Genomic DNA, 23634 nt, shown 5'->3' on the forward strand with positions numbered 1-23634 from the left:
TAGGGGGTTGTTTTTCAGGGGTAGGACTTGGCCCCTTAGTTCCAGTGAAGGGAACTCTTAAGGCGTCAGCATACCAAGACATTTTGGACAATTTCATGCTCCCAACTTTGTGGGAACAGTTTGGGGATGGGCCCTTCCTGTTCCAACATGACTGCACACCAGTGCACAAAGCAAAGTCCTTACCTCAAACCGATAAAACACCTTTGGAATGACAATTATATAGGGAAGGATAAGGATGGAGAGGGGGATTATAGCGGTTCCCTATATCCTTATCCTCCCCTATATAATTGTCTAACTAATAGGGATGAGGTGCCGTATATATTGAGGTTCTTCCAGCCACACTCACCTTTGGGATGAATTAGAGCGGAGACTGCAAGCCAGACCTTCTCGTCCAACATCAGTGCCTGACCTCACAAATGCGCTTCTGGAAGAATGGTCAAGAATTCCCATAGACACCCTCTTAAACCTTGTGGACAGCCTTCTCAGAAGTGTTATAGCTGCAAAGTGTTGGTCAACTCAATATTGAACCCTACGAAGACTGGGGATGCCATTACACTTCGTGTGTGTGTGTGTGTAAAGGCAGGCGTCCCAATACTTTTGGTAATATAGTGTATCTCCTATCACCTTCTGCACAAACCAGACGTTCAGCTCAAGAGCCCAATGTCTGGGCCTTCCAGTCTGCCTATAACCACTGAGGTTCACATCTAGTTCCAGGACAAAGGGGTCACCTACTGGTTCCAAGGGGGTGGCTTGGTGGACCTATTCAAAAGAGGAACTCCTCTGTTATATAAATACGTGTTATCTGTGGCTTCACTCCATAGATACAGATTATTTAATATCAGCAACCCTTGTCATATTTTCTAAGCAGAACACAACAGTCCTAGCATGCCAATGTATACACATAGCTTTATCAGGAAAGAGCAGACTTGAAGTGGTAATTACGTAGTACTTTCAATAAACAGGGATGCAGGATTTGTGATGAGAAGGTATAATTCACAGGCGAGAGGACGGAACCACAAATAATGATAATAAACGAACACAAGGCGTGAATGTCTCTCACCAAACATATCCGAGCGATCCGAGACACAACGGCCGGCCCGTTCTCACCCTCCAGGCTCCTCTCCCGGAATAAGATGTACAGTTTGTCATCCTCTCTAAAGCTGCTCTCTGGCACCACCAGAGAGCCCACAAATACCGGATCTAGAGGTGAAAGGAGAAGTCACAAAGGTTTTTTTTGTATAGTTAGCAGGACACCGAGATTGAAGAATTTGTAAGAATTCTATCACAACTTTGTGACAATGTTTAGTTGCCATCCAAAAATAACTGACTATACCATCTACTTGCCACCTGCCTTGACCTCTGCTTGTACCCAACTACTGTCTCATCTACTGCCTTGTCTGCAGCCTATTCTTTGCTGTCCCAGACTGCCTGACCACCCTATACTTGCTGCTAGCCTTGACCTCTCCTTGTACCTGACTACTTTCTTGTCTACGGTTTACTCATTGTTGTCCCGGAATGCCTGACCAATGACCAGACCTACCTATACTTGCTGCTCGCCTTGACCTCTCCTTTTACCTGACTACATTCTTGTCTACAGTTTACTCATTGTTGTCCCGGAATGCCTGACCAGTGACCACCCTATACTTGCTGCTGGCCTTGACCTCTCCTTGTACCTGACTATTTTCTTGTCTATGGTTTACTAATTGTTCTCCCGGAATGCCTAACTACCCTCTACTTGCCACCTGCCGAGACACTTGCTTGTACCTGACTATTCTTTTGTCTACTCACTGGTCTATTCTCTTTTCTACTGACTACTTTCTGCTATTCCAGACTGCCCGACTACCCTCTACTTGCCACCTGCCTTGACCCAAATTGTACCAGACTACTATTTTGTCTGCTGCATATTTATTGCCATCCCGAACTGCCCGATTACTCTCTACTTGCCACCTGAGGGGGATCTTTGTTTGTACTTGACTGCTGCTTTTGTCTACTTATTGCCTTCCAGGACTGCCTGACCACCCTATACTTACTCCTGTTTGAACCAGACTACTTTCTCATCTACTGCCTTGTCTACTTATTGCCATCACAGACCGCTTGACTACCCTCTACTCGCCACCTGCCAAGAATCCTACTTGCACCCGACTACTCTCGTCTATTGCTTTGCTTGACTACCCTATACTCCAGGACCATGTGTGGGGGCTAAGGTAAACAGACAAGCCTCCAATAGTGCATTAACGTTACCAAACCAATTTATTTAAAATATGCTTACATCTAAAGCACAATTAAAAGTGCTTCAAACAGCAAAAACAGCAGAGTTTCCGCCTCTCACATCACTTCCGGTCTGCTGCGTCTTATGGCCATGCCCTACGCCACGTTACATGACTTCTTCAGGGGACCCCTGAAGAAGTCACGTCATGTAACGTGATTTCTTCAGGGGACTCTGAAGAAGTCACGTGAGCATACTTTAAATACATTGGTTTGGTTACGTTAATGCACTATTGGAGGCTTGTCTGTTTACCTCCCCCCCCCCACCCCCCCACAGACACACACACATGGTCCCGGACCTTCTGAGAGAGGATCGGCGGAGGAGTTTTCCAGCAGGAGGGAATAGCTTGTCCTTAACAATATTCAAGGCTTATATTCTGTGCATATGAGGTGAGAGTTCTGTGAGCACTGAGGGTGTTGGCGGCGGGGCAGAGACTCTCTGAAGTTTTAGTAAGAAGGTTATTGGATCTGTTCATTGAAGGACTTCACATTGATCACAGTGTTTATATTTGGATCACAGTCACTATTGGATCACAGTATTGTCATTTATATTGAACTGGGAATTGATTATTTTAGGATTATCGATTTATAATCATCACTGGACTTTTTTATTGTAAGATTTCAGTTCATCATTATATAACATTGTTTATTTAATTATAAAGGATGGAATAGCGCAAAATCATTTATTTACTTGTTTATGCACGTGTATTTGTGAAATCACTAGGTTTTACAGCAATTCTGGGTATCCAATTAGGAATTATTGTTATCAAATTCACCATATTATAGCGCAGAGGATCACTATACTATATTAATTGTAAAAAACGTGTCTGCTCATTGCCATCTTGAATTACTTGACTACTTTCCCCTGCTTGTACATGACAACTCTTGTCTGCCCCCTTACTACCTCTTTACTTGCCGCCTACCTTGACCTTTACTTGAACCTGACTACCCTCTCACCTGACCTCTGCTTGAACCTGACTACCCTCTCACCTACTTTACTTGACGCCTGCCTTGACCTCTGCTTGAACCTGACTACCCTCTCACCTGACCTCTGCTTGAACCTGACTACCCTCTCACCTACTTTACTTGACGCCTGTCTTGACCTCTGCTTGAACCCGACTACCCTCTCACCTACTGTACTTGCCACCTGCCTTGACCTCCGCTTGAACCTGACTACCCTCTCACCTTTTTCACTTTCCGCCTGCCTTGACCTGTGCTTGAACCTGACTACCCTATCACCTATTTCACTTGCTGTCTGCCTTGACCCCTGCTTGAACCTGACTAACCTCTGACCTACTTTACTTGCCACCTGCCTTGACCTCTGCTTGAACCGGACTACCCTCTCACCTACTTTACTTGCCGCCTACCTTGACCTCTGCTTGAACCTGAGTACCCTCTCACCTATTTTACTTTCTGCCTGCCTTAACCTCTGCTTGAACCCAATTACCCTCTCACGTACTTTACTTGCCGCCTGCCTTGACCTCTACTTGAACCTGACTACTTTCTCACCTACTGCCTTGTCTATTGCCTACTTTAGACCCTTTTCACCCTGGGGCCGTGTTAGCACTAAATGCGCTGTTCAATCAGCGCTTTTTGGGCCGCTAGCGGGATGCTTTTAACCCCAAAGACAGGAGGTTAAAAGCTCCTTGTGTTGCTGTGCTTTTCAGGCGTGTTGGAAGCGCTGCCATTAAATTCAATGGGCAAGGGCGTTTTGGGAGCTCTAAATACAGCACTCCAAAACCGCCCCAAAGATGCTGCTTGCAGGACATTTCCCAACGACCCAGCAAGCGCACCGCCCCCAGTGTGAAAAGTCACATGGAAATGAATGGGAGGCGGTATTTCTATTGCTAAAACTCCTAAAAAAAGCCTCAGTGTGAAAGCGGTCTTATTGCCATCCCAGACTACCTGACTATCCTCTACTTGCCACCTGCCAAGACCCAGGCCTGTACCCGACTACTCTCTAGTCTCTGATGCTTTTTTTCCCTGTGAAGACAGATATCAATTAAAGAGATTCGTATCTGGGTTCAAATAAGCGATTTTGATGAAGCAACTTACCATTCAACCATCGAGAGTCGTACTGCTCAGTTCTGATTGGAGGTCTGATACCCATTGTGCGGAATATGGCAGAATCGGTCCCCATGTAATCCACCTGGACTCCCGCATACAGAACCCCATCTGTACAAAAAGGAAATAACAACAGTAGTTTGGCTTGAGATAGAATTTAAAAGGAACAGTTTCTCCCTTCCATGACCTTATTGGGTAATTAATGCAAAACAAAACAGCTATGATGTAAAATGCGCCCTTCATCCACCACCTACAGCAAGCAGAACGCGCCACTGGTCCACACACACCAACGGGAAATCCCATTGGTTGCAACAGGTAACCATATTTTTTTGGACATTGTCAGTGCACTTTATACCGCTTTACTAAACAAGCCAGCATATCTACCAGCTTCCATATGACATTGTACAACACACACCATGGATTACTTCCTCTTGTATTGTTATATTGTGGCTTTTGTATGACCCAAGCAGAGACAATGGCTCTCTTAATCTGGTATGGAAAACAGAATGTGCTCCATTGCTGGAGTGCAATGAGGAGGACTACTAGGAGGACCGTTTTATTGGATGAGAATTGAGCATGTACATACAATTTATTTGAGAAACCCACATATACAGTGCCTTGAAAGTATCCACAGGGGTATGCAGCTCAAAAAATAATAAATATGGAGAGAGAGGGAAGACTCTGATAGTGTAGTCATTTCTCAAAATAGTGACGTTTAATTAAAAGAAGTAAAAAAATCGGACTCTCACATTTAAACAAAAAGAACAGCACATAAAGCAAAATGGTGTTTTGGCGTTTTCCGCCAGTCCTACTTCACTTCCGGTACGACGTACGGCCACTCCCTACGCGTTGCGTCAACCACGTGACTTCTTCACGTGACTTATTTTTTGAGCTGCACACCCCTGTGGATACCTTCCTCGTAACAACAGTACAGTCTACATGTATTATATGGCCCCCTTGTGGCCCAGTGTGGAGATCACTGCTTCCTAGTTGACTGTAGCTGAGGACCCCCTGGTGGCTCGGAACAAAAGTGGAGGTGGTCTGCTTGGTTTGATGTGCCTATTTTTCTATACTTGGAGGTGAGAGTTCTGAGAGCCTTTAGCCCCTGGATTTTATAATACTGCTTTTACCTGCGTTTTCACAACTGGTGCCAGTGAATTAGACGTTGATATCCACCATATGGACTTCTGTATTTTGTCGGCTTTCTATATATTTTAATTTTTGGGTTTAGATTTATTTTTATTTTATTAGCACTTAGCACTTTATATAGAATTTTGACAGATTTGCGCAGGACTCACTGTTCACTTTTATTTAATACTTTGTAGAACCCACTTTCTCTACAAGCCTTTTTGGGGATGTCTCTACCAGCTTTGCACATCTAGAGAGGGACATTTCTGCCCATTTTTCTTTGCGAAAATATCTCAAGCTCTGTCAGACTGGATGGAGAACGTCTGTGAACAGCAATTTTCAAGTCTTGCCACAGATTCTCAATAGGATTTAGGTCTGGACTGTGACTGGGCCATTTTAACACATGAATATGCTTTGATCTAAACCATTCCATTGTAGCTCTGGCTGTATGTTTCAGGTCGTTGTCCTGCTGGAAGGTGAACCCCCGCCCTGGTCTGAAGTCTTTTGCAAACTAACAGGTTTTCTTCTAAGATTGTCCTCTATTTGTCTCCATCCATCTTCCCATCAACTCTGACCAGCTTCCCTGTCCCTGCTGAAGAAAAACATCCCCACCACATGATGCTGCCACCACCACCATGTCTCACGGTGGGGATGGTGTGTTCAGGGTGATGGGCAGTGTTAGTTTTCCCCCACACATAGCGTTTTGCTTTTAGGCCAGAAAGTTGAATTTTGGTCTCCTCTGATCAGAGCACCTTCTTCCACATGTTTGCTGTGTCCCCCACATGGCTTCTCACAAACTGCAAACAGGACTTCTTATGACTTTATTTCACCAATGTCTTTCTTCTTGTCACTCTTCCATAAAGGGCAGATTTGTAGAGAGTACGACTAATAGTTGTCCCGTGGACAGATTCTCCCACCTGAGCTGTGGATCTCTGCAGCTCCTCCAGAGTTACCATGGGACTCTTGGCTGTTTCTCTGATGAATGCTCTCCTTGCCCGGCCGGTCAGTTTAGGTGGACAGCCATGTCTTAGTGGGTGTGCAGTTGTGCCATACTCTTTCCATTTTCCGATGATGGATTGAACAGAGCTCCATGTGATGTTCAAAGCTTTGGAGATTTTTTTATAACCTAACCCTGATTTATACTTCTCCACAACTTTATCCCTGACCTGTCTGGTGTGTTCCTTGGCCTTCGTGATGCTGTTTGTTAACTAAGGTTCTCTAACAAGCCTCTGAGGGCTTCACAGAACAGCTGTATTTATACTGAGATTAAATGACACACAGGTGGACTCTATTTACTAATTAGGTGACTTCAGAAGGCAATTGGTCCCACTAGATTAGTTCGGGATATCAGAGTAAAGGTGGCTGAATACAAATGCCCCCCCACACTTTTCACATATTTATTTGTATCATTTTCCTTCGACTTCACAATTATGAGCCAATTTGTGTTGGTCTATCACATAAAAGCCCAATAAAATACATTTAAGTTTTTGGTTGTAACATGACAACATGTGGAGAATTTCAAGGGGTATGAACTTTTTCAAGGCACTGTATTTTGTATGGTCCGAGGCATAACATAACACAGCCTCCCCAATAAGTCCATATATTATAAGGCAGTGATGGTGAACCTTGGCATCCCCCAGATGTTTTGGGACTACGTTTCCCATGATGCTCAACTACACTGCGGAGTGCCAGAGCATCATGGGAAATGTAGTTCCGAAACATCTGGGGTGCCAAGGCTCGCCATCACTGTTATAAGGGCTTATTCAGTCCATAATAGTCCACAATAGTGAACAAAGTCCATAATAAAACCAATCACGGCACAAAGGTAGGCATCGGTCTCTAAAAATACAGTAGAGGAAAACAAGGGGGCGCCACTAAGTGCAGTATTAAAACGACTTTATGTAGCCGCCAAAATGACACTCACCGCACATCAGCGGGAGTAGCAATTCATTGGGAACCACGGTGGAACGCAGAACTGTAGACGTTCTTCTGTCTAGGTAACACACTTTGGATCACCAATTGGGCTCCTTTGTCAAACCTCAGAACCTATTGGTTCCCAACAACTTCCTAGTCTGGCTGACGTGTGGCTTTCCAGTTTCTCCATCTCTGCTGCTGACAGACCCCCCTGTGGATGGAAAATCCCCGTCACAGGTGCAATCATACCAAGAAGCGCTCTCTAGGTGGAATTATGTCAGTGTAGTTTTGGCTGCTACATAACGTCAATTGAATGCTGCGCTTAGAGGCGCCCCCTTGTGCTCCTAAACACTTTATTTGGAGATGCAGAGCACCTAACACAGAATTAATAAGTATTGTGGAGTTGATAAAACCCACCTATGATGGTCGCCATGTTGTCTTGCTTGGGGTCATAGGGGCATCTTCCTTTCCCAGACTCGTGGGAGCCGGATATAATCCTAAACACATAGTCCTGGAAACAGAAAGAAGACAGAACGATACAGTATGTTGTGTGAGGATCCCGGGGATAAAAGAAAATTTCCCTCCTCCGGTTATATGTGACTGAGAAGAACGCAGCTCCTCCTTGACCTTCCTGGTGGTTGAGCTCTCTGTCTTTTGGTTGTCTCCTCAGACATTTCCCCACCAAGACACTTCTACAGTAATTTTGTACGGTAGGGTAAAAGGAAAGGAAGTCCTAAAAGTCGCACATCACAGAAAAAAACAAACTGTAAGGAGGTGTAGGACAGCCTCAGCCCAGGCTCTAACCAGGCCAATGCGTTTCAGGGCAGTGTGAAACACGTCAGAGGCCTGTTTGGAACCCAGGCTGAGGCCGTCATGTACCTCCTCACAAGATTTTTTGCCGTGAAGTGCGACTTTTAAGACTTACTTTCCCTACTAGATGTTTTGAGCTGGGATGAGCTCTGTCCTCGTCAGCACTCCTAGCAGTTTGTCATGCAAACTGGACCTGGTGGAGCCTTGAAGGGCACCTGTCATTTTTTGCTGTAATTCTTTTGTATGTAAGGAAATGCATAGCAATACGATGAAAATGTACATTCATCCCCATAATAGAAGACCCACCCCTCCCCCAAACACGCACAGGAAACCAGGGGACACCCACAACAATTTTCCAAAATTTGGGACCTGTGGGTGACATCCTGGATGACTGGATGACAGCTGCTGACAAGGCCTGTGCTTGTAATCACAATGGAAGAAACACCAGTATAGGTCCAGTTCACTTCCAGTCCATAATCCCTTTATTCAATCAAGTCCTGAGGAAGACATTTTGCCACAGTTGAAACCCATTAGCTACCCTTTGGATTGCCCCCCCCCCTCCCCCGACTTATATTGGAATAAAGTTGTATCTGGAATTTTTAGCAGTGGTGTGATCCTTCAATTTACATTTTTGCTAGAATATTACGATTCACTGGTATCACAGATTGCTCACAGAAGTACTCGGAGATACAAGGGAACAGATGCAATTTCTGGGCCTCAGCTGAATAATGATTGAACCTGTCATGGTCACGGCTGAAGTTTTGTGTCACACTTCCTATATTGTTTCCTACAGAGGAGGGAACCAAGAGGAAAAAAAAAAACTTGAAAAAATAAATATAAATAATAGAAAATAAAGAAAAGAAAAAAGAATAATAAAAATACAAAATAAACATAAAAAAAATAAAAAAAAATACCAAAAATGTAAAATTAAAAACTACATTTTACATTTTTGGTATTTTTGTTATCCAAAACAAGTTTTTTTCCGTTATTTTTTATGTTTATTTTGTATTTTTATTTTTATTTATTTTTTTATTTTTTTATTATCTTATTATATTTAGAAACGAAAGATAAAGAAGAGAAAGGAAAATAAAATAAAATAAAGAATATTCCAACTTCAAGTCAGCAAATATACTTTCTTTTTTTTTAAATAAAAAAAAATGTTTATTTTGTTTTTGTATTATTTTTTCTTTCTTTTTTTTATTATTTATTTTTTCAAGTTTTTATTTTTATTTTTTTTCCTCTTGGTTGCCTCCTCTGTAGGAACAATATAGGAACAGTGACACAAAACTTCAACTGTGACCACGACAGGTTCAATCATTATTGGAACATAAGATATTTTATGTGTGAAAATTATCACATGGCCTAAAAATAACTGAATGTTCTTCTGGAAACATAACTACAAGGAGAAAGAAAACAAAACAAAAAAAGAAAAAGAAGAGAAAAGAAAGAAAAAGACAAGAAAAGAAAGAAAGAAAAAGAAAGAGAGAAGAAAAGAAGAGAAAGAAAAAGGAAAAGAAAAGAAGAGAGGAGAAAGAAAGAAAAGAAAAAAGAAAGAAAGGAAAAGAAGAAAAGAGAAAGGAAAGGAAAAGAAGAGAAAGGAAAATAAAATAAAATAAATAATATTCCAACTTCAAGTCAGCAAAGATGCTTTCTTTTTTAAAATAAAAAAGATGTTTATTTTGTTTTTGAATTATTTTTTCTTTATTATTTATATATTTTTTTTTCAAGTTTTTATTTATTTTTATTTGTTTTTCCTCTTGGTTCCCTCCTCTGTAGGAACAATATAGGAATAGTGACACAAAACTTCAACTGTTACCATGACAGGTTCAATCATTACTGGAACATAAGATATTTTATGTGTGAAAATAGAAAAGAAAGATAAAGAAGAGAAAAGAAAGAAAGGAAAAGAAGAGAAGAAAAAGAAAGCAAAAGAAAAAAAGAGAAAGAAAGAAACGAAAAAAATAAAGAAAAAGAAGAGAAAAGAAAGAAAGGAAAAGAAGAGAAGAGAAAGAAAATAAAAAAATAAATAAAAAGAAGAGAAGAGAAAGAAAGGAAAAGAAGAGAAGAGAAAGAAAAATAAAGAAAGAAGAAGAGAACAGAAAGAAAAAGAAAGAAAAGAAGAGAAAGAAAGAAAAGAAAAAGAAAAGAAAAAGAAGAGAAAAGAAGAGAAAGAAAAAGAAAGAAAGGAAAAGAAGAGAAGAGAAAGAAAAAGAAAGAAAGAAAATAAAAGAAAGAAAGAATATTCCAACTTCAAGTCAGCAAAGATACTTTCTTTCTTTTCTTTTTTTTTTTTTAAATAAAAAAAAAATATATGTTTTTAATCAGGCACGGTAAACTTGAAGGGCTTTGGGGGGTCCTGCAGTAATGATAATTGCCCACAAGGTGGCAGTAAAGAATGTGACCTGGACACGGTCAAAGGGAAGGCTGCCAAAAGAAACAGGCTGTGAAAAGCTACACATTGAAGGGATCACTCTTCTCTGTTTCTTTAACAATATTAATAGTGCACTTGTTCATACGTAGGTAACGTGTACAACCAACCAATGTTATTAAAACGCAACGCTTTCTCACATCTTTGGCATGCTGGGACTCATAGTACCTCCTTGGTCAGATGAGCAAGTCAGATGGTCATAATCCAGATTTAGTTTTTTTTTGCTACATTAAGAGAATTAAACAAACGTTTTCATGCACGGTATAAAAATAACATTAGGATTCATTCATGTGCTTTGGCCTCTAAAGAGCGACTAGAGTTCAGATTGCTTTTCAGAGAGCATTCAGCCCCTGCTTTAAACTCTTGAACCCTGCACTAGCGTGCCACAACCCGGCTGGTGGGCACATTAAGAGCGGCCCCCCATTCACTTGGATGGGTCGTATTCAGCGGAGGCTGTCAGATTTTTATCTCTAGTAACAAATTTGGAAATTGAAGGTCCAGATACAACTTTATTAGGGGCTAGGCATACAATTCAATCTGACTGTTTTGCAGAAAAGGTGAAACAAAACAGCATTACTGCTACATATACAGTACATCAGATGAAGAGGAAATGCTGCCTGTGATGCAGCGCCCCCTACAGTATAGTGTAGGGGACTTATCTCCAGTGCTGGGACAGGTCCATCCAGCATCCAGGGCAAGGATGTGAAATTGCGCCTCCTTCCCCACTACTAATGCATGTTGTAGAGTGGGTGTAACCACCCTACCTTCTTTTATTCTCGCCCCCCTTGTTCTGCTATGCCCAGGGCAGCTTCCCCTCATGCCCACCCCTTGTCCCAGCCCTGCTTACCTCTGACCTCCAGCCCCGGTAGATAAGAGTGCACTGCGGCTGGTACGCTCCGGTTCCGCAAGCATAGAGATGAGTTCGGTTTACCGGCTGAATGACGCGCAGATAATTGGCGCACTCGTCCTACAGTGACAGACATAGAGAATGTTAAAAGGAAGAAAGTCTCCGGAATAGGAAAATCTTGGTGAAGTGAGACGGGTCCCAGCTGGAAATGAAAAATCAAATTTTTGTAGTCGCTGTAAAATCCTTACAAAATCCTGCATTCAGGGACACAGGAAGTCCTATAGCGGCAGGTTATACTGCCCTCTACAGGAGGAATAAACACTGGGTAAAAAGTCCAGTCCAGCGTAATTTGGATATGGCATTGCAAAGGCAGCCTTAAAATGGAACTAAAATCGCCTAAACTATTTCTTATTTGTCCCCCATGTCCTTGGGAGTGCCATGGGATTGCCTTCTGGGAGTGCCATGGGATTGCCTACAGGAAGTGCAATGGCATTGCCTACAGGGAGTGCCATGGGAATGCCTCTTGTGAGTGCCATGAGAATGCCTCTTGTGAGTGCCATGAGAATGCCTCTTGCGAGTACTATGGGATTGCCTCCTGGGTATGTTATGGGATTGCCTCCTGGGAGTGCCATGGGATTGCTCTGGTATTGCCTCCTGGTTTCCAGGCCTAGGCCAAGCCCCTCTTGTGAGTACTATGGGATTGCCTCCTGGGTATGTCGTGGGATTGCCTTCTGGGATGGCCTTCTGGGATTGCCTCCTAGGATTGTCTACTTGGAGTGCCATGGGAATGCCTCTTGTGAGTGCTATAGGATTACTTCCATGTGCCATGGGATTGCCTCCTAGGATTGTCATGGGAATGCCTCCTGGAAGTGCCATTGGATTGTTCTGGTATTGCTATGGGATTACCTCCTGGGATTGCTATGAGATTGCCTCCTGGGAGTGCCATTGGATTGCTCTGGTATCGCCTCCAGGGATTGCTATAGGATTACCTCCTGGGATTGATATGGGATTGCCTCCTGGGATTGATATGGGCTTGCCCCCTGGGATTGATATGGGCTTACCCCCTGGGATTGATATGGGATTGCTTCCTGGGATTGATATGGGATTGGCTTCTAGGATTGCCTCCTGGGATTGCTACGTCACAGTAGGCAGTGTGGTACCAAGCCACAAATTAGCAGCCTTTGTGAGCAGGCATGGAAACGTTCTGCTCATGTGCAGTATATTGCCCATCCACTAGAAGCTGGTGTCATTTGTACGCATGTGCTGAAATTCGCCACGTGTGCACCAGTAGTGTATTTAGGTTTTGTGCTGCCCTAGGCCTGACTAAACATGTGCACCCCCTAATATAAATATGGCCCACCCCTTCCTGTCAAGGCCACACCCATTGCTGTTTAAGACCCGCCCTGAAATTTTCGAGTGGGGACGCTAGTTCCGAGGGCCTGGGGGGGCAATGGATTCCCTTAATTTGAATAGATTTCCTCTCACTTCCTGTTTGGCTATGGGGCAGGAAGTGAAGGGAAATCTCTGCAATGGGACAGGAATGGTAAAAAATAAACTGACAGGGGTTATAACCCTACCTTACTCTATCCAAAAAAAAAAAAAAAGTGTTGCCTATACTTCTACTTTAAGCACAAATTTCTGATAATTTTACGGAGAGGACTAAGAAGATATAACCATGCCAATGGTGCAGCAGAAAACATATAGCACAGTGAGGAAGGTTTGTGGTCCATGATGAAAGGACATTCAAAATTAGAAGCGGTTCCCCCTCCTCACGCACAGTTGCGGAATGGCGGCCGCCCGCATACCGGAAGCAGTGCAGCTGCTTTATGGTGGGTGCTAGACTAAAATTTACCACTCAGCCCAGTCCGGCACTAGCTGGCGGGGACTCTTTCCATGCTGCCCCCCTGCAAAGTGCTGCCCTAGGCCTGGGCCTTGCCGACCTAGGCCAGGATACAGCGTTGGTGTGCACAGATGTGCAACTGGTCACTTGCAGGCCTTAAATGCCTGCGGGCGCATCTTTGCATGCAATGTTTCTGGGTTTTTTTGTGTGCAAAATATGTAACAGATTTGCAAAGGTATATATATATGCCGGCACAGAAGAGGAGTGGGGGGTCATTCAGGGGCGATTATTTTAGCTGCACATAGAGACCAGTTCAGCAAGAAAAAAAAAAAAGTAGTCAGCATAGCGGTCAGAACCTTCTCCGGCAAAGACTTCCGTCCTCTTAGGACACTAGCAAAACATTCAGGCATGCTGGGAGTGGGAGGGGTTATCGTGGGCTGGCCCACAATTTTTTTTTGTCCAATTCTCCTGTAGGCAGCAGTATAACCCAACAGTATACGACTTCCTGGTTTCCTCAATGAATGAGAAGGAAAATAAATGATATAAAAGGTTCAAATCACAAAGTGTTACCCCGGATTAGGACTTTTATTTTCAGACCGCTAAAAATAACCATCACTATTTCGGAAATATGGATCCATAGGAGTCTAAAATGTAGCAACGTCATACAGATTCCTTTGTGTAGTGTTGACTTATGGCTCAGTCAGCCCTTCTTCCTTTGTTTGGTGAATTAGAGAATTGTTATCGGGTCCTGTACTCCACACAGGGAAGGCTACCCGGGGCATTGTTGGCATTTCACATCATTAGAGACTGCAGAGTCCAACTATTTTCGATCAGAGAGGTGCTGCTTGGTGCCCTCGTTGCAAGATAAGAAGGTGAGAAAAGTGCGAGGAGCGCAGCTAAGTAGGAAGCCAAGTAGGAAGCGCAGCTCGCACCCATAGTGAAAAAATATAAAACTACAAACTATACAGAGAAACAATGTTTTTTTGGGGGTTTTTTTTGCAGCCTGGACACTGGATGAGAAGATACCTCACAGGTTTAGCAGGCGGCATGAAAACGATTAGAAAGGGCAGAATACTCACCGCACGTCCTCTGCCCGCCATCAGACATTCCTTCTGCCGGTTCGGGGCGGCCGGCCAATGAATCTGATAAGTGAGGAAAGAGAGAGAGACGTCACTATTGATCCCACAAGTACGCACATGAAAAAAATAACACTCCAAAATAGACATCTCCCAGAGGGCGCTGGGGACTTTGGGAACGATCGGATCCGATGAAAAACGAAAGGAGACATCATTCCAACAAGCTCAGCGGCTATGGCTGTCTGGCCACTCACATGCAGCAAGGCTCCTTCTTTGGTGGGTGACACAAAGCATTAAAAAAACATAAAAAGGGTCATGACATAGAACAGCCAGCGCATTTCTGGGATCGGCACACTTCCTCCTTCATTTTGTGGCCCTAATGGGCATTGACCCCCTCCTCAAAATGCTTTGGATGTTCTATCTAATTATATTATGTGATGACTTTGGACTCTTTTGTGTGTGTGTTTTTTTATTTTTTTTTGTTTTGTATTTTAGCTTTGAGTTACAGACCAAAAGGGTGTATTTCTAAAACGGATTTGTACAGCTATTTGTCCAACGAAACTGCGTGCACATTCGTTCGGTGAAAACTAACCAGCTGCTGGGTGAGAATGGGTAACAAATCAAATGTTCCAAAGTTGCTTTCTCTTCTGGTGTTCTTTAAAAGGATAAGTTCACAAAAAAACACATGCACGTCTTTTTGCAGGAAAAAAAGAAACGTCCATTTTTGATTTTTTTTTTATAGGGGTCTGCAAAGCATTGCCCCCGCAATCAGTTGATCCCGGGTGCAATGCAGGGCTCCTGTAGACCGTCAGTATAAACTGTCTGCTCGTGCCTCGTACCGGCAGGCAGTTATCAATGGACTATCTGGAGTTCTCAACATCACCCTGGTAGGTCATTGAGAACTACAAGCCGACAGCCACAAAGGACGTCAGTACTTGTAGTTCTCTCATTCACAGAGCTCTATGAATGAAGGACCCAGCCATGTGGGTGGAGTTCCGTGAGGCCACTGTTTTAAAAAAAAAAAGTTGTGACAGCTTTAAATATGATTGGCAGTAGAAAAGATGGGTTCTTCATAACAAGGAGAGTGGTTTGGGAAATCACAGGATAACAATAGGATAATATGAGTAATAATAATTAATATTATATACACAGTAATAAGAAAAAATAAAAATATATTAAATATTATATGATATATAATAATCATAATATTATATATTAATCATAATATATTATCATAATAATAATAATCATAGCCATTATAAGTAATAATACTAATATTTAATAATACAATATATAATAATAATAATACTATAATGTTATCACAAAAAGAATAATATTAATCATAGATAATAAATACTCATATTTAATAATACAATATAATATCATAATACTATCAATCACAACAATAATCATAGATGATAACCATAGGATATTAGGTAATAGTTATAGGTAATAATCATAGAATATTGTATTAACAATAATAGTAGAAATAATATTAGCAGAAGTAATTATAATATATATTCATATAATATAGTAGTAGTAAGAATAATAAAAAATAATAAAAGTAATAATAATTAGTAAATACCATCAGATTTAACAATATAATACAATTGATAATATATTATCATAATAATAATCATAGGTAATATTAATTATCAAATTTATTAATATAATAATCTGAATATGATATTTTTATCACAATAATCATATATAATAATAATCATAGGATATTAGGTAATAATCATAGGGTAATGTAACCGCTGCTACTTCTGAATTGCTGCTTATTTGCTAATTCTCTGGAATTGTTACATTGAATCTCTTCATATTTAGATTAAATTATAAGCTTATTTCCTATGACCCTTAGCTCCATCTAGTGGCAAAAGCAGATAGTGGCAAATATTTATTGCTCCACCCACTGCCAAGAGGAGGATGGCGCTTACTTCTGACTTAAATAGAAATCGAGGCCCAGAATACAGCCTGGGAATGGACTTGTAGAATAATTTTCACCTCATCCCACAATGCGGGTTAAGATAAGGCTATTCCCACCTCATCCCATGATCCAGGGCCTACAATATAAGCTTCAGTGCCTTTAAAAAGTATTCACACCCCTTGACATTCCCCACATTTTGTCATTTTACAACCAAAAACATAAATGAATTTTATTGGGATTTTATGTGATAGACCAACACAAAGTGCCACATAATTGTGAAGTGGAAGGAAAATGATAAATGATACAAATAAATATGTGAAAAGTGTTGGGGGAATTTGTATGGCGCCCCCCGGAGTCAATACTTTGTAGAACCCCCTTTCTCTACAAGTCTTTTTGGGGGTGTCTCTACCAGCTTTGCACATCTAGAGAGGACATTTCTGCCCATTCTTATTTGTAAAATAGCTCAAGCTCTGTCAGATTGGATGGAGAGCATCTGTGATCAGCAATTTTCAAGTCTTGCCACATATTCTCAATGGGATTTAGGTCTGGACTGTGACTGGGCCATTCTAACACATGAATATGCTTTGATCTAAACCATTCCATTGTAGCTCTGGCTGTATGTTTCGGGTCGTTGTCCTGCTGGAAGGTGAACCTCCGCCCCGGTCTCAAGTCTTTTGAAGACTCTAACAGGTTTTCTTCTAAGATTTTCCTGTATTTGTCTCTATCCATCTTCCCATCAACTCTGACCAGCTTCCCTGTCCCTGCTGAAGAAAAACATCCCCACCACATGATGCTGCCACCACCATGTTTCACAGTGGGGATGGTGTGTTCAGGGTGATGGGCAATGTTCGTTTCCCCCCCACACGCAGCGTTTTGTTTTTAGGCGAAAAAGTTGAATTTTGGTCTCATCTGACGAGATCACCTTCTTCCACATGTTTGCTGTGTCCTCCACATGGCTTCTCACAAACTACAAACAGGACTTCTTATGACTTTCTTTCACCAATGTCTTTCTTCTTGTCACTCTTCCATAAGATTTGTGGAGAGCACGACTAATAGTTGTCCTGTGGACAGATTCTTCCACCTGAGCTGTGGATCTCTGCAGCTCCTCCAGAGACACCATGGACCTTTTGGCTCTTCTCTGATGAATGCTCTCCTTGCCCGGCCGGTCAGTTTAGGTGGACGGCCATGTCTTGGTAGGCTTGCAGTTGTGCCATACTCTTTCCATTTTCTGATGATGGATTGAACAGAGCTCCGTGAGATGTTCAAAGCTTGGGAGATTTTTTTTTTTTATAACCTAACCTTGCTTTATACTTCTCCACAACTTCATCCCTGACCTGTCTGGTGTGTTCCTTGGCCTTCGTGATGCTGTTTGTTCACAAAGGTTCTCCAACTAACATCTGAGGGCTTCACAGAAGGGCTGTATTTGTACTGAGATTAAATGACACACAGGTGGACACTTAGGTGACCTCTGAAGGCAATTGGTTCCACTAGATTTTAGGTAGGGGTATCGGCATAAAGGGGGCTGAATACAAATTGCCCCCCACACTTTTCAGATATTTATTTGCATTATTTATCGTTTTCATTCAACTTCAAAATGATGTGCCACTGTGTTGATCTATCACATAAAATCCCAATAAAATCCATTTACGTTTTTGGTTGTAACATGAGAAAATGTGGAAGATGTCAATGGGGTATGAATACTTTTTCAAGGCACTGTACCTATTTGATCAGGGCCCCATGCTGTTTCATATGCAAATTTTGGAAGGGCTCCGAACAATGCTGGAGTGTCAAACACCAAGATAAGGTATACATGTGGGCAGAGTATACTGTTTCTAGATCCCCCCCGCAACAGGTTGACTTGTTTTATTAGTGTACTACATTGCCCATAAAATGAAATATTCAGTATTTAAACACGGCGAAGCCTCTACATGCCACATCACATAACCAGTAGATGAATCCAAGCAGTATAACGTTCTTCAGCCATGCAGCAAGCCTTCCCACTGGCAGAACATAAAACCCCTGTTCCCCTGGCTTACAATTAAAGGCTCTCGATTGATGTTGCCCAGGTCCATTGACAGCAGGTAGTCACGACTCCCGACGTACATCCGGTCCTGATCCTGATCCAGGAGGAGGATCCGGTAGTCGCTCGTGTTGAAGCCAAAGCTGAAGAAACGCGCCGTGCGGGACTCCATAAGCTCTACAGGAAAGAAATCAAATCAGCCAGTCAGGGTTGTATTAAGTCAAACATTGGTGATTCATACGTATTGCTTGTCTTGGAAGAACATGGGGAACATTTACAAAACCTAGTGCAACTGAGGGAACCCAAACAATGTTTGAACTGCAATAAAGAAAATATACACACGGCTTTCCTATTTGCAGCTCAAAATAGTTATGCCTCTTGTATTTAACTTAAAAGAAAATGCACAAAAAGCAAAACGTAGTCATTATCAGAAATGTACGCCATTCATGAATATCCCTCCAATGTTACATAGCCAGCTTGATAAAAGTCCATCTAGTTCAAACATAAAAAATAATATCATACAATCCCATATACCCAATCCTATACCCACAGTTGATCCAGAAAAAGGCGAAAAAACCCCCAAGTTTAGGCTATATTTCTCATACACGTACTTCCTGTGGTATTGAACTTGGAGTTATTGCTCCATGAAGTGTCATAGGCTGGGGAACTTGGGGTGCAGTACAAAAGTATATTGAGGTGGTAGCCTTGAGTGGACCTTGAGTGAACATGACCCCATTTAGACCTCAATCAAAGTTGGACCTGCAGTCAGCAACAGATGCTAGGGGGGGGGGGGTTCTATATCTTCCTGCTCCCCAATCTTACACCAGTATTAACTTCCTTTACAGCTCCATGGGGTGACTGAATGTAGGAACCTGCAAAGGAAGCCCACGCTGGAAGAATACAGGTCTGTGAAATGTTTTCGGCTGGAGTTGGAACTCTTTGTAGGCTTTGAAAGAGGTTCAGTATGATTGGTAGGTGTTTGGAGTAACTACCTATGTAGTCACCCTCCTAGGTAGGTGCTAGGTTAGATAGAATGAGTATGTCTTTTGATAGGTAAATCTTGTTGCCACTCTGTTGCCTCCTTCTGGAGAGGATCAGTCCAGCCCTGGAGGGCACACTGCCCTCCCAGGGCACTGCTGCTACTTCTGCTGTCATGAGGCCTCAGAAAGGCAACCTGAGGGCCTGGATGCTGAGACCCTGGAGCTGAAGAGAGCTGACTGTGAGGGGGGCTATCCGCTGAAGATTAAGGTGTCGCTTGAAAGTTGGAAGGAGGCAACCAGCTATCCTTGAACCTTGTGTAAGTTTAGACGCTTCTGAAAGATTTTGGGGACCCTTGTGCTTTTGCTATCCCTCTGGTGCTTTTAGAGTCAGCTGTGGGTTGCCAGGGGAAACCAGTTTGTCAAGATAATCTTCTACTTAAAGGGACTCTGCTCTTGTGGCTCCAAGAAAGGAATTCACAGTTAACAAACATTACTGCTTTAAAACCTGAAGTCTACTGTTTGCTATGAGGAGAGACTTTAATATTGCTCGGCCTTAAGAATAACATCAAGTGCATGTTTTTGGAGCATCCCACCTAAATCCCTCAAACCTATTCAAGTTCTTCAAAAATAAAAACACCCCTAGACTGGTCATTGAAGAAACGTGTGAGTAAGCCTGTGGGTCTGGCTGCATGAAGCTTTGGGGAGGACCTGGACAGTATTCCTGAGGCTCCCTATGGGAGTAGCGCTATACCAAGATCAGTGTTATTCAACCAGGATGTCCCAAGCACAGGATTTAGTTTGCCCTATATCAAAGAGGGAGATATGATATGATATGATAAAACTCGGGGGGGGGGGCTCTGTGGTGATAGGGATACTCTGACATGATGGGGAGACTCTTTCATTGGGTTACTCGAATGATGGGGAACGCTGATGTGATGGTGGGATCTCTGACCTGAAGGGGGTTCGCTGATGTGTAGGGGGGACATTGACATGATTAGGACCCCTGATGTGAATGGGGGAGCATTGATGCAATGCCCACCCTTCACACCAATGCCTACCAATTCACCTCTCCAGCACCATGCTTTATGAACTTATGTCAATAAAGAACCATGTTTTGTGAACTTTTGTCCATTTAGTGCCATATTTTGTGAACTTGTTTCCATAGAGTGCCATGTTGTGTGAACTCATGTCCATTTAGCACCATATTTTGGAAACTTGTGTCCATAGAGCACCATATTTTGTGAGCGCTAGGTTTCATGAACTTGTGTCCATAGAGCACCATGTTTTATGAACTTGTGTCCATAGAGCACCATGTTTTATGAACTTGTATCCATAGAGCGCTAGGTTTTATGAACTTGTGTCCATAGAGCGCTAGGTTTTTATGAACTTGTATCCATAGAGCGCCATGTTTTGTGGACTTAAAGTGTACCTGCAAACTTTTAAATATAAAAGCCTAAGAGCAGCTACCAGAAGATGCTTGTTAATATCTAGAAAAGATGCATTGGTGATCCTCCCTGGTTTCGTTTCACCTTACCGTCTGTGCCAATGGGTGTATCAAATCAACCCTTTATGCTGCAGATAGCAACTGTTGGTGTCTAGGGACGTGTTGACCCCCCACACCATCCATTAGATGAGAGTAAGGGCACTAGTCCAAAAAGTCTGTCCATAGCTCCCAACTCTCCCTTTTGTAAAACAAATCCCACTATGCTTCTTAGATGTAAACCCCAACTACATGAGAGTGCAGATACTCCACTCTCTGCTGTGGAACTCTGCACCTCCTCCGGGTTACCTTAGGTCTCTGCGCTACCTCTATCATTAATGGCCTCATTGCCCAGTCCGTGAGTTTTGGTGTGTGGCCGTCTTTTGGCAGGTTTGCTGTTGCATGTTCTTTCCATTTGGTTATGATAGATTTGATGGTGCTCCTAAGGATCATCAAAGATTGCGATTTTTTTTTATAACCTAACCCTGACTTGTACTTCTCAGCAACATTGTCCCATACATGTTTGGAGCGTTCCTTGGTCTTCATGGCAGTGTTTGGTTAGTGGTGCCTCTTGCTTAGGTGTTGCCGCGTGTGGGGCCTTTCAAAAATGGGTGTATATGTAATGACAAATCATGAGACACTTAGATTGCACAAAGGTGGACATCATTTCACAAATTATGTGACTTCTGAAGGTAGTTGGTTCCACCAGAACTTTTTTATGGGCTTCATAACAAAGGGGGTGAATACATACGCACATGATAGTAATCACTTTTTTATTTCCGGAAAAAAAAATAGTTTTATGTATATATTTTTCTAATTTTACTTCACCAACTTAGACTATTGTGTTCTGATCCATCATATATAATTCAGACTAAAAAAAACATTGAACTAAAGTCTGTAATGTAACAAAATAGGTAAAAAAGCCAAGGGGGTGAATACTTTTGCAAGGCACTGTTGTTTAAGCCCTGGTAAGCAAGTAGAAGTCGGGGTATGGTCTAGTAAAAATCCATTTAGGCAGAAATGAACAATAAAGCTGCCCTGGGCCCTCCTGTTTAGCTGAATGGGGCCTGGGCCCACTACAATAGGACTGGTTGTACTGCCTTATCAGCGGCCCTAGTGATAACAGTGAACCATGAGCAACGTGGGTTAAACTGGCCACTTGAAGCCCATGTGACAACACAGAGCTACAATCAGGAGACAGGGATAGAGCGTTGTCATCCTGAAACAGGAAGTGCCCGAACAACGGCCTTTATGGCAGGATCACCAGTTTTTTTTGTTTTGTTTTTAATAGAAGCTGCAATGAAAAATGACAGGTTTTAGTGATTGGGTTCAAAATCAATTTAGCAGAATTCCAAAGAAGAAGGAACGACATTTCCAGGCATAAGGCAAGTGCAGCCAAGATTTTTATTTTTTCTCTAGAAACGGAGGACAGTTGCCAACTGCTGTTTATTATTGTGACGTTAAGAAGGTGTCGCTAAATGGCCTTGCCTGTTATAAAAGATAACAACACGGGGCCCCTGCGCTCGGTATTAATATTACCTGCGGATTTAAGATGAATTATTCATGACCGGGCCAGTCTCCCCCCCCCCCCCCACCCCTCCACAGCGTATTTTATCATAACAACGTTAAGAGCCCGACAGCTGGCACATAACAGGGAATAAATACAGCAATGTTGAAACTTCTGTAATAAAAGCCAACAGCTACATTCGCTCTGATTGTGGAGAGCGATCCATTAGCAGAAATATGTGCGCCGCGCTGGAAGTAACGTACACCGCGGATCAGGATCAGCGGATAGGAGAAGTACAGAGAGGCTTGGACGTGTTCAACTAATTCCCCTTAATATCCCCTTAAGAGGTCTCATAAATTGCTTCCCCGAGGTGCGATTCAAATTGATGATTAATTTCACTCAGCCCTTCAATCCTCGCACTCTGACCCCCGCCGCTGCACAGCGCTGTATAGACGCTTCTTGCGGGCCGATTCCCCAACCATTTATTGCAAGCACCGCCAACATCCAGCGTTCCCTAATAGGGATGGAAATTAGTAAGGAGGTGAAAAGATATAGAAAATTGTTTGGGGTCCACTGGTGGACTTGCTGAAGCACACCAGAGGAAGCGGACATCGGTGGCCCAAGAAGGCGCATACAGGGGATGGTAATATTTTAAAGTGAACCAATACATATACAGTGCCTTGGAAAAGTATTCATACCCCTCGGAAATTTCCCACATTTTGGCATGTGACAACCAAAAACGTAAATGTATTTTCTTGGGATTTTATGTGATGGACCAACACAAAGTGGCACATAATTGTGAAGTGGAAGGAAAATGATAAATGATACAAATAAATATGTGAAAAGTGTTGGGGGAGGGGCATTTGTATGGCCACCCCCGGAGTCAATACTTTGTAAAACCCCCTTTCTCTGCAATTCCAACTGCAAGTCTTTCTTGGGGATGTCATTAAGGCCAAGGAACACACCAGACAGGTCAAGTTGTGGAGAAGTTTAAAGCAGGGTTATGTTATAAAAAAAATATATCAAGCTTTGAACATGTGAGTGGCATTTGTATGGCGCCCCCGGAGTCAATACTTTGTAGACTCCCCTTTCTCTACAAGTCTTTTTGGGGGTGTCTCTACCAGCTTTGCACATCTAGAGAGGACATTTCTGCCCATTCTTCTTTGTAAAATATCTCAAGCTCTGTCAGATTGGATGGAGAGCGTCTGTGAACAGCAATTTTCAAGTCTTGTCACAGATTCTCAATGGGATTTAGGTCTGGACTGTGACTGGGCCATTCTAACACATGAATATGCTTTGATCTAAACCATTCCATTGTAGCTCTGGCTGGATGTTTCGGGTCGTT

At 42.5% G+C, this 23634-nt stretch overlaps 2 protein-coding genes across 2 annotated transcripts in view; one reads left to right on the forward strand and one right to left on the reverse strand.

Annotated features, from left to right (window-relative positions):
• The window catches only part of TTC16 (tetratricopeptide repeat domain 16), a 121057-nt gene extending 118473 nt beyond the window's left edge, over nucleotides 1-2584 (forward strand). The window contains exon 13 of the transcript XR_013270643.1: nucleotides 2573-2584. The gene's annotated coding sequence lies outside the window, so the exon portion shown is untranslated. The remainder of the gene's footprint in view (nucleotides 1-2572) is intronic.
• LOC143961886 (semaphorin-3F-like) overlaps nucleotides 1-23634 on the reverse strand; it is a gene marked incomplete at its 3' end in the record, with an annotated part of 149795 nt that overhangs the window by 29702 nt on the left and 96459 nt on the right. The window contains 6 exon segments of the mRNA XM_077471252.1: nucleotides 1061-1200; nucleotides 4321-4440; nucleotides 7789-7882; nucleotides 11457-11576; nucleotides 14376-14438; nucleotides 18339-18499. Coding sequence (XP_077327378.1) covers nucleotides 1061-1200; nucleotides 4321-4440; nucleotides 7789-7882; nucleotides 11457-11576; nucleotides 14376-14438; nucleotides 18339-18499 — 698 coding nt within the window.

The sequence above is a fragment of the Lithobates pipiens genome, unplaced genomic scaffold, assembly GCF_037356315.1.
Source record: "Lithobates pipiens isolate NorthernLeopardFrog02 unplaced genomic scaffold, aLitPip1_a1.2 Scaffold_1, whole genome shotgun sequence".
NCBI classification, from domain to species: domain Eukaryota; kingdom Metazoa; phylum Chordata; class Amphibia; order Anura; family Ranidae; genus Lithobates; species Lithobates pipiens.